Source organism: Amphiprion ocellaris, chromosome 21, assembly GCF_022539595.1.
Source record: "Amphiprion ocellaris isolate individual 3 ecotype Okinawa chromosome 21, ASM2253959v1, whole genome shotgun sequence".
Classification (NCBI taxonomy): Eukaryota; Metazoa; Chordata; class Actinopteri; family Pomacentridae; genus Amphiprion; species Amphiprion ocellaris.
Window position 1 is genome coordinate 9,426,517 of NC_072786.1, and position 10,430 is coordinate 9,436,946.

At 39.7% G+C, this 10,430-nt stretch overlaps 1 protein-coding gene across 2 annotated transcripts; it reads left to right on the forward strand.

Annotated features, from left to right (window-relative positions):
• Window positions 1-2,177: 2,177 nt before the first annotated feature.
• Window positions 2,178-9,690, forward strand: cdkn1d (cyclin-dependent kinase inhibitor 1D). 2 transcript variants are annotated; one of them, XM_035951408.2, is made up of 3 exons: window positions 2,178-2,333; window positions 5,167-5,663; window positions 6,301-9,690. In XM_035951408.2, the coding sequence occupies exons 1-3, from the start codon at window positions 2,323-2,325 to the stop codon at window positions 6,357-6,359; spliced, it is 567 nt and encodes a 188-aa protein (XP_035807301.1). In that variant the 5' UTR covers window positions 2,178-2,322; the 3' UTR covers window positions 6,360-9,690. The 2 variants fall into 2 exon arrangements, with proteins under 2 accessions (XP_035807301.1, XP_023132994.1); XM_023277226.3 differs by lacking the exon at window positions 2,178-2,333 and adding an exon at window positions 2,607-2,812.
• Window positions 9,691-10,430: the final 740 nt, after the last annotated feature.

The following is a 10,430-nucleotide window of genomic DNA, read 5'->3' on the forward strand; positions in this document are numbered from 1 at the left end:
GTTATTATATTGTTGTTAAAAAGAGTACAAATGACAACAAAACAATGGGAAGCTATCGAGCGACATAAGGAGGAGGTTGGGGTGGATGGATGGGTCAAATAAACATTGGATGTTAACACAGAAGACTGGTATTAATGAGCAATGCTGTTTCTTAAAGCCTGCCTATGATATTTTCTAACCCTAATTGTAACCTCATTGTAACCATGACAACAAAGCTTCCCTAACCTTAAGAGAAACAGCCACTTTGGTAAATCTAACCAAACCCTAGTATACTATAGCATTGTCATATGATCAGACACCACTATGTGTCGTTGTGGAAGGTATAGACCAACAAAGCATTCTGCTGTATAAGTTCAGGACTCATTACTATTAACATATGTGTTTACTGAGTTCAGGAATTAGGGGGTTGTTTATAAACTTGGTTTAAAAGTTCAGCCGGTCTCCCCAACAATTTCCATTCATTGCCTTCCCATTCAGACTCCAAATAAATTAAGCCCAAAGCTGAGATTTTACGGGTTTATGTGAGACCCATAAACACACTTGGCTGAATTAAGGGAAATTGTTTTGCTTGTTTGGAGCCTTGAACTGCCTTGAACTTTCTCCATTAAGCCCCCCATGTGAAAATCCTCCAATTAAGAAACATTCCACAGTGGTGACATAATTACTTTTAGGCCGCAAATGTCACAGAAGCTACAAAAGGACCGCCGCTACCTGCTCTAATCATGAGAACGTCTCGTAAAGTTCCGCAGAAACACTGTCTGTGTTTGGCGGGTTTGAGGAGGGAAAATATTACTGCTTGTGCGAGACGTCCAGGCGATGAATAGCGTAAAAATAGCCGGTGTCTAAAACCTGGAATGACCCTCTGAGTGAGGGGCGTTGGCTGGATACAGGCCTCGTTCTCCGATGACTGCTGTGTTACGTCACTGAAGAGCAATTCAACAGTCAGTCTGCTGCCCGTGTAATGCACTTGTAAGAGTCTGTGCAACAAAAGGAAACAGGGGACTCAATTTCTCAATTACAAACTAGAAGCTACAGTATTTCATAACGGTTATGGAGACAAAGAATGTGTGATAATAGTAGTCGGAAGGGCAAAAGAGGGACAAGTGACGTGAAAGAGACGACTGAGCGGTCATTCATAAACTGAAAAAGAGTTGGAACTTAAAAATAAGAGGAGTATGTGCACCGCTAAAAATGAAGGGTAAGAAAATGAATGATCAGGATGATTAAAATGATCCATATTCTGCTTTTTAATGCAAAATGATGCACATAAATGCAAGAAAAATGCCAGTTTTATCACATGATTTTTTTTTGGCCCACAATGAAAAACAAACCAGCAGACATATTCTCAATAAGTTATTTTTTTTTGCTTTAAAAATATATAAATAATATAATACACAATTTTTAAATGTAAAATTTAATATACTTTTAAAAATATAAATTACCAGCTCCAGGAGACCTAATTTGAATATTAAAATGTATTGTTTTTTATTCTTTCCAGTCCAAAACCTCAACATATTCAGTTTATTATTTAAAGAAGAAAACAAGCATATATGAGATATTAAAAAATGTGAAATCTTATGCATTGCTGCTTAAAATAACTTTTTAAAAAATTATTAATCAGTTATCTAACTTGTTTCCACCCCTTTATTAATGTTAAACATCATACTAGTGTTATTAGTGGAAAGCTGTAATAAATAACTTCTATGGTGCACATAGTGTATATAGTACACACTGTACTGTCAGATTTATTATGTTCCAGTAAAACAGCTTTTATGCAGTTTTAGCTCAGCATGAGATATGATTAATCGCATTATTTGACATGTAAAAGTAGCTGCAAAGTTTAATTTTCCACAGTCTCATTTTATTTTGATTTATTGAGTAAGTAAGTTTATTAAAAGTGAAAAGTAGCGTTTATTCATCACATGGAGAAGTTTTTCTTTTAATGACCACATGCATATGGCCATGCAGTTTAACTTTCAGTGCTTTTTCCCCACTTTTCAAACCGATGAAAAGTTGGAAATAAACGTGGAAAACTGCGGGAAAAAAAGTCTAAATGGGGCTTCGTGTCCAGCTCACGTTGCAGCTCAACGTGACTTGAGGAGGTGGGCGCGGCGCCAAAACAAAACGTGATGCAAGCACTACACGAGAATGTGTGTCACATTTGAGGGAGAAGGGGAAATGGCGGCCATCGCCAAGATATTTGACCTACTTCTGTTCCCGCTGGAGGAGAAGTGAGGCACAAGGAGCGCAGCAGAGCGCAGAAGCAACAGGTTCGGAGCAGCAGCAGAAGCGCACAAAAACACGCAGCGGACTTTTACCATCATGAAAACAGGGTAAGAAAGTTATTTACACTCTAATGCATGTGTAGTAACACTTTATTAGATGCATTTATTGCACTTTTTACTAGTTTTTTTTTCTGGAGAGGTGTAATATTCCGTGCAATTCTGCAGCTTTGCAAGCATAGATTGCGCAAAATGTGATGCGTAAAAGTGCAGTAATAGTTTATGGTCGTTGTTTACCTCCTGGCTGCGCTCCAACAATGACTGTTTTGATGGAAACCACGTGACTGGGTCCTCTAGTAGGACATCCCCTTCTCCTCCTCCTGTCTTCTGAGTCCATAACAAACAAGTCGCAGATAAGGGGACAAGCACGACCCTCCCTTGGGTAGAGTCCACTGAAACCCTTCAACGTGACGCTTTATGTACACGGGACTGTCAGGAACACCTTTCATTCCTGGGACTGAATGAGCTGTGCGTAATTTGGAGACGAAACGCTTGAACTTTGAGGACTTTTTGAGACATTGACGCTGATGGTAAGAAGAAAATGTGCTTTGTATTGCTTGTGGTTATAGCTTAGGGGAGTATTTTGTATGTTAATGGTGATTATTTTTTTTATAGAAAGTGTCCACAATTTGGTTCGTTCTAATGTGGATAAATGCAAAGTTAAAGCAGTTCTGTCGCTCTAATTTACCGCTTTTACGCACTTAATTGACAGCTGCGTAAAAGTTATCCAACATCATTTTCTGTTGTCGTTCTTAATAAGCGTAAATTCTGTGCGTAAAAGTAAGCCTTCGGCGACTTGTCGGGATGCAGGGCTGTTTGTGTGCCGCATCTCATTGACCCACATCGTCAGTGAATCTAACTGCGTCACCAGCTTCTCTCTGCACACTCAATTCACTTTACGCAGCACGAAAACCAACTTTTCCGCTGTTGCTTTTTTTGCGCATTAGTGTTTTGCTGTCGCAGGGGTGTTTGGTGCATTTTGAGTGTTTTTTTGAGTTACATTTTGGTGTCGGTGTTTTTCTGGATGTGGGGACACCGACCACAGTGGAAACCTGACCTGCATACCGCGCCCACTTCGCTCTCGACGCAAACAACTTTCACTCGCAGCGAGCAGCCCTGCTGGTGGAAGAAAGCAATTGTGGGTTTGTTTTTTTATATGCGGCCCTAAAATGAACAGTTATCATCCTTTTAAGAAAACAAACGAGGGAAATTGAAGTTGCGGTGGTGGTTTTAATCTGTAGTTTATAGAGATTGGAGCAAAGTGCGCACTTGAAAAAGTTTGAATTAGGAAGCTGTGGTTCCCTACGCGTTGTTTAACGGTTTGTATGAGTAGAAAGGTTGTAAAAAATCGCCAAGCTGACTTGTGAAAGTGCTTCTTCTTGCTATATATTCTGTAGGCGTCAAACAGTTGCGCAACGCTCTGAATCTTCTCCTCCCGGCCCCCCTTTGGCCTGCTTTTTATTTTTTCTCTAAGCCGGTGTTGTGCCAAAAAACGACTTCAGTTCGTGTGAGCAGTTATTCTTGTATTTTAGCTGCTTTGTGTGTTAGGTTAGAACCAATTTAGTTGTTTTTAATGGTGGAAAAAGCTTGAAATGACTAGTTTCCCACATGCCAAAAAGGGACTGCAGCCCTTAAATGTGACTGAAATATTATAAATGCATCAAAAATTCATTCATGAGGGTAGATTGTAGCCAATTGGATGATTGGAAAAGAGATAATTTCTTAATTTTATATGTAAAATCCAACTGGAAATCATATTAATTAGAGTCTAAACAAGGATTTTAAGCATGCATAGAGACTAAACAAGAGAAACCATACTATAATATTCCTCAAAATCGTAAATGTCAGGCCTGATTATGCTGTAAACTGCACATTTGCTTTTTGGTTAATCATTAAAGTTTTGCAAAGACACACTTTTATTACCACCGCAGACAGATTTCCACTTTATGACTGTCTGATCCAGATAAAAGTATCTGCAGATGCATATAAACTGGGCGATACAGATTTAAAACGAACCGCACAATCAGTTTTTGTGATATTTTTAGACGTACAACCACATTAGGCTGGTTTCAAGTGCAAAAAATAAGTGTGTGCCAATGTGAAAAAGCTGTTTTTTTGCATTTCATCGTGTTGCTGCGTAAACGGAGCTTTTCTAACAGCATCAGATAAATAAAGTCTAAGTCTCTTAGTGATGCTATTAGCACTAAACTGTTGGAAGTGTTGCAGCCTTTGAGTCTCCTGAAGGATTTATAACCTAGAAAAGAATGATTAAATTTAACTTGAATTTGTGCCTATTCCAGATAACAAATGTCATCTTGTTTCACTGCCTACGCACAGCTGATAGAGTCAGTTAAGTGGGAGTCGAACAGGAGCTCAGAGACTTCAAGAGTCTGCAGGGGATGTGGTTTTTATCCACCTCTATGTAGAACATCATCTGACTACATATCAAGATAAAAACAGGTTGGAAACTTACGGCAGAGTGTAGAAGTTAATCTCAGAATCCAGCAGTCGTCCTCTAATTGAAAGCGGCAGACGGGGAATGCAGGAAACATTCCTCACAACACTGACTTCTTCTCCGCTGACCTTTACTGTCGACCTTCGACTGGCAAACACCGGAGCAGGTGGAGAATCAGGTTCATTCTGTCATGGCGCGGCGGTGAGATTTATTTGCTGTTACTTCGGGTACCTGTTTCTGCAGTAATTACTCAGCGGGCGAAGCCACATGTGTGTTTGATCACATAAAACACAAAGGCACCCCAGAGGGTCGACACCGTGCCTGTAACAGCACATCTGCACCTGTAAAAGTTCACATCACACCTCATTGAAGCCCAACAGAGAGAACTGAACCTCTGGCCTTCCTCTAACTCTGTTTGTTCTCCGATAGGGACATGGCCATGGCCTCAACATCAGCATCCACATCAGGACCGACTTTGGGGTCGGATTCGGAGGTTTCTCATCTGGGAGGCATTGAGGCCTTGAAGCTGAAGGTGGGTCCGGTGAGGAGGAACCTCTTCGGGCCCGTCGACCACCAGCAGCTGCAGAAGGACTTCCAGCGGCTGCTCTGCATGAGTGTGGAGGTGGCCAACAAGCGCTGGAACTTTGACTTCCAGAGCGACGTGCCGGGGAACGGCTCCAGCATGGAGTGGGAGGCTCTGAGGTGGCAGGACGTTCCGGTGTTTTACCGCAGCTGTATGGTGCAGCCGGCGGCGAGGCCTGCAGCCGAGGCGACGAAAGCCAAGAGGTGGGCGTCGTCTTCGTCCAGCGAGGGTTCACCGGTGTCCAGCAGCTCATCTGGGTCCGGCGACGAGTATCTGGAAGTGACCACAAGGGGGTGCTACCGGCTCCAACGGCCGGGGAAACGCAGACAGGCGGCCATCACAGGTGAGTTTGCTTAATACGTTGCAGGTTTGACCAAAATTACACGATAGATCAAAGCCAGAACCTGTAAAAACACTATGAATCGTCTGTTTTTCAACTTTCCAAATGGTCTTGAACAAATGATTTGAGGTTTTTGCTTTTGTCTGGAAACCAAATCTAAGCTTTAATTCATGATATTTAATTAAAATCACTTCACTGTTTACTTTAATTAGATTTGACAAAGAAAAACTAAGATTGTGCACTCCTCAGTGCAACCAAAAAGCCATTGGTAACTCAGCTGATAATGTGACTAAAATTAGCGGACTTCTCAGGTGAACTGCAGGCAGTGTACCGTTTTCAGGAACTCAAATCTGTAAAAAACTAAATATTCTGAGCTTCTAGATGCAACCGGAAAATGATTAGCAGCTTGTGTGTGTGTAACAGCTAAATGGCAAAAAAATTAAAACTTTTCAGCTGAACTGCAGGCAGTGTATTCAGCAGAGTAAGGAAGAGACAAGTATGGGAATAAATTAATAATATCAGATTTAATATTTTTGTTTCAAGGTCACAGTTGGAGAGAGCTAAGCCTGTAATTTCCCGTCTATTTCTCTAAACGTCGACCTCACTCCTAACTGATTGGCGTTGTGTTCTTTCTCTCCAGATTTCTTCAAGGTGAAGAAGAGGAAGCTGCTGCATTACAAAGTATCATCTCGGCAGTAGAAGAAAAGCACAACGAGACCCAGTGGACGATCACCAAGTGGTCGACTTCCTTCACGCATCACCTCACCTTCATCCTTTTGTATATATGTAGCAATTTGTAAGTGACTGTCCACAAGCACATACGTGCGTGGGCTTAGAAACCTCTGACACCACATACCTTTCATTTTCAGCACAGGAAAGCTACCATTTAACACAGCTCGGACTGTAGAAACGGTTTTTGTGGATAACTATATAGTGTATATTCTCTATACTGTTTTACTCAGCTTTTGACTATACTGTGAAATCATTTTGAATGCACTCTTTCAGGAGTTGGAAGAGGTTAATTCTCCTCTTGAAAAGTCTTCAACCTCAGCCCTTGACCTGTTTTTTTCCCCCTCCCGTCAGAAGAGGTTTTGATTAGACCAGTTACTATTCCTGGAACCACACGTAGCCTTTTAGCCTCGGCCCTGACAGCTCGAGTTGAGCCGGGGGTCGAAACCTCGCCTCGAGGGTTCAAAGTTTGGCAGCGCGACTGCGATTACCTCCAGGTTAAAGGTCAGCGGTGGAGGTTTCAGCTCCTGAGATGAAGCGGTCGTACCTGTACGAGAAAATTCTGAGCAATAATAATAATAGTAAAGTTTCACATGTGACTATTTATTTATTATTCGCGATGCTAGGTCATCGTTAAAAATAAAATAAAATTAAAAACATAGTAAAACGAGGTAAGATAAGGTGTTTTTAAGATGCCATCGCCCCCCAAAATTATGCCTTGTGGCTCTTTTACACTCCACTGTTGCCACCCTAAAAGTATCGGCCATTTTCCACCATCACAACTTTGCAAAAAAAAAAAAAGTACAAATAACAAACTATATTCTCTTTTTGCTTTGTATTATTCGCATAATGGGGTTGTAAAAAATGTTAATGGTGACAGACCGAAACATATCAGGTGGTATGTTTTCATCAGCTTTATGCTTTAAATAATGTAGCATTTTTTCACTCTTTGTCTTCATGCGATGATGTCCACCTTGTAGGTTTTTATTCACGCCTCTTTTCTCCATGAAGGGAATGTAGTGTTTTATCACTGTGTTGCAGCTCAGAGGAACCTAAACTTTTTGGTTTCTGCTTTTGATAATTTTCTTTTTTTTTCTATATCTATATTTGAAGAGTCAAGCTGTGTCACATTTTTCCGTCGCTGTGCAGTTTTTATAGTGTTTGCTTTGTATATCTTTATATATATGTTTGCATATAAGTGTTTGTGTGTCAGTGAGTGTGTTTAGTTTCAGGTTTTTCATGAGTTTTTATGGCAGCTGAGGCAGTTGAACCAAAGGAATTGTTGTGCCATTAAATAAGAGACATTTTTATCAGTTATGGGTAACAGGAAGTCAACGGAAGGTCAAGATTTTTACTTTGAAATACTTTTAACCCTCCGAAAACCACAGTTAAAATGCCAAAAAAAAACATTTAAAAAATGGGCAAAACAAAAAGTAGATTTTCCTGAATTATATATTTTACAAAAATATCTAAAAATAAATCAACATGTACGACATTTTTCAATTGCCCAAAGGCATTAACAATACTGGAGAAATGGTTTTCATACTTGTTTAATGTCTGCACAGCCTGCAGTTCAATCTAGTTTGGCTGGAAAAGTCCCTGAATTTTTGCTTTGTGACTTTTAGTTCCACTTGTGTCACTTGTGGCTTCCTGGTTGCACTGGGAAGTACAGAATTTTATTATTTTTTTTTAAACAGAATCTCTTTCATGTAAATGGTTAATTTGGGGACTTTTTAAATGTAACCTGTAGAAACTTTCCCAATTTTAAAGTTACATTTGGTTAAATTCCCAACTTCATCAAACTTTTCAGCAGGATTTGGCCTTTAGAGGGTTAAAATGTCAAGTTTACAGTATTTAAAAGGTGAGGCTGTTGGCTTTCTGTGACCCATAACACAATCTTCTGTTTTTTTCCCCTCAGTACGTTAATTGTCATTTTTTAAATATGGACAAGAAGCCATAACCAGGGTTAATCCGCTCTTTACTACCTCATCGTGTGATTCAGTAACCGAAAAACAATCAGTGTAGCTCAGGTTGTTTGCATGTACAGGCCACGAAAGAGAGACCGAGAGATGGACCCATAGAGGGGCGGAAGGGTTAAAGCTTGTTATTGTGTTGTGGTAAAAGCTGTTGAGGTTCAGCGCTTCGTGTCGAGTTTCACATCAGGTAAAAGAGTCAGTGTGTCAGAGCTCGACGTAAAGGAAACCCCGATCCCCGGAGGGGGGAGGCGGCCGGCTTTTGTTGTCACTCTTTGCTTTGACAGCGGTTGGGGGGAGGACGACGGGGAAAAAGGGACGAACTTTAATAGAAAACCTTCACGAGAGAAAATGTCTGAGACCCTTCCTCGATCAAAGGGTCCCTCCAGCCAGACGAGCGGCCTCAGATTCAGACATGCTTTTGTTTCCCCCCTTAAAAAGTCTCTCAGTCTCTCTTTTGTGAACCGGCTGCCTCAGTCTGTGCGAAAAATCAGCATGAAAGCAGTTGTTTGTAATCATGTTGTGCTCTTTTTTTCCCCCATCATTCCACACAGAGTCACAGATTTTAAAATAACCGACATGGTTTAAAAATCGTCAGGATTTCTTGCTTGTTTGTCAGCTTATATATATGTGTGTGTGTGTGTGTGTGTGTGTGTGTGTGTGTGTGTGAGACTGTTTGTGTGCATCTTTCAAGACGAAACTTTCAAAGTCTATATTAACTTATTTGCAGTTTTTGTCTTTTGTTTTTGTGCGGAAATAATTCTAAATTCACCTTTTTTGCTACAACTAATTGTATTTTTTTTCTCCTGAAACTACACCTTTGCACTACTTTAAAATGTGGTTGACAAAAGAACTACTTTTCTAGAGCAGTCTTTAAAAAAAAACAAACTTAAAAATCCTCATTGAAAAACTGAGACACAGATGAGGAATTTGTTGACAATTAAACCTCTCCCATAAGACACTATGGAGAGGAAAAATAAAAATAAAAATCTCACAGTGCTCAAGCAAACGCTGCTTCCCTAATTCACTTGTCGCAGCTATATCGAGGTGTAGTGTTTTCCATTTTTTTTGACTTTGTATATGCATGAATGTATGATAATATTTGTATACCAGTTGTAATAATTTTATTGTAATTTAATACTGGTATATGTATCCTTGCAACATGTAAGAACTGTATGAGATCAAAATCATATCCTTTTTTTAAATAGGAATATTTGTATAGAAAATGTTAAAGATTCTGTTGCTGGGTTGTTGGTGCACTGTTGCCTTTCATCATGTCATATAGTGTGCGCAAATTAATAAAATGTTATATTGATTTAAGCCGTAAATTACTGGTCTGACGTGTTTTCTGCTACTGTTACATTGTGGTTGATTTTGCACTAATATCGCCCCCTGGTGGTTCTTGTGTGGAATTGCAAATTTCACCAAAGCAGATGATTTTTATTTTGTTGCAAGCGATAATAATGACACTTAATTTCCTGAAACCCAAAATCCTGTCTCATTTTTATTCACTGTTGGCTCATTTTCCACTGCTATGTAAAGTCCTGCATCTCTATGGAAACTACACAACCATGGCTAGAAGTAGAGAGACCTCAAAAATGTCTTCAGTTTGACAGTTAAATTAAGAAAAAAAATTTTTAAAAATGTTTTACAAAATTTTTTAAGAACTAGAATCAGCGTGGGCAACATTTTTCGTCTCCTCTCTGCTCTGGGAATAAACAGCCTGCAGTTCACCTGAAAACTTTCTGAATTTTTGCCATGTGACGGCTGATCAGAGCCGAGTCAATCATGGCTTCTATGCTGAGCTGAGAAGAACAAAATTTTTTAGTTTTTGCCAGAATTGTGTTCATTCAACTGCTTCATTTTTTGTGATTTTAAAATGACAGGTAAAGTTATTTTGATGGAAAATCATGTAAGTGTAGATTTGGTTTATCATGCCAATGTCACTCATGAATAGTTCAAGAATCCTTGGAAAGTAAGAAAGTTCTGACAAATCCTCCTGTTTTTACAGTTCCTGTATGCAATAAACAGTATGCTTTTCAAACATCCCAATTCCCTCGACATTAAT

Bases quoted from the DNA above. Each gene is read 5' to 3' on its own strand.
- cdkn1d (XM_035951408.2), top strand. The intron at 5,664-6,300 runs GTGAGTTTGCTT...CTTTCTCTCCAG, and splicing joins CAGACAGGCGGCCATCACAG to ATTTCTTCAAGGTGAAGAAG.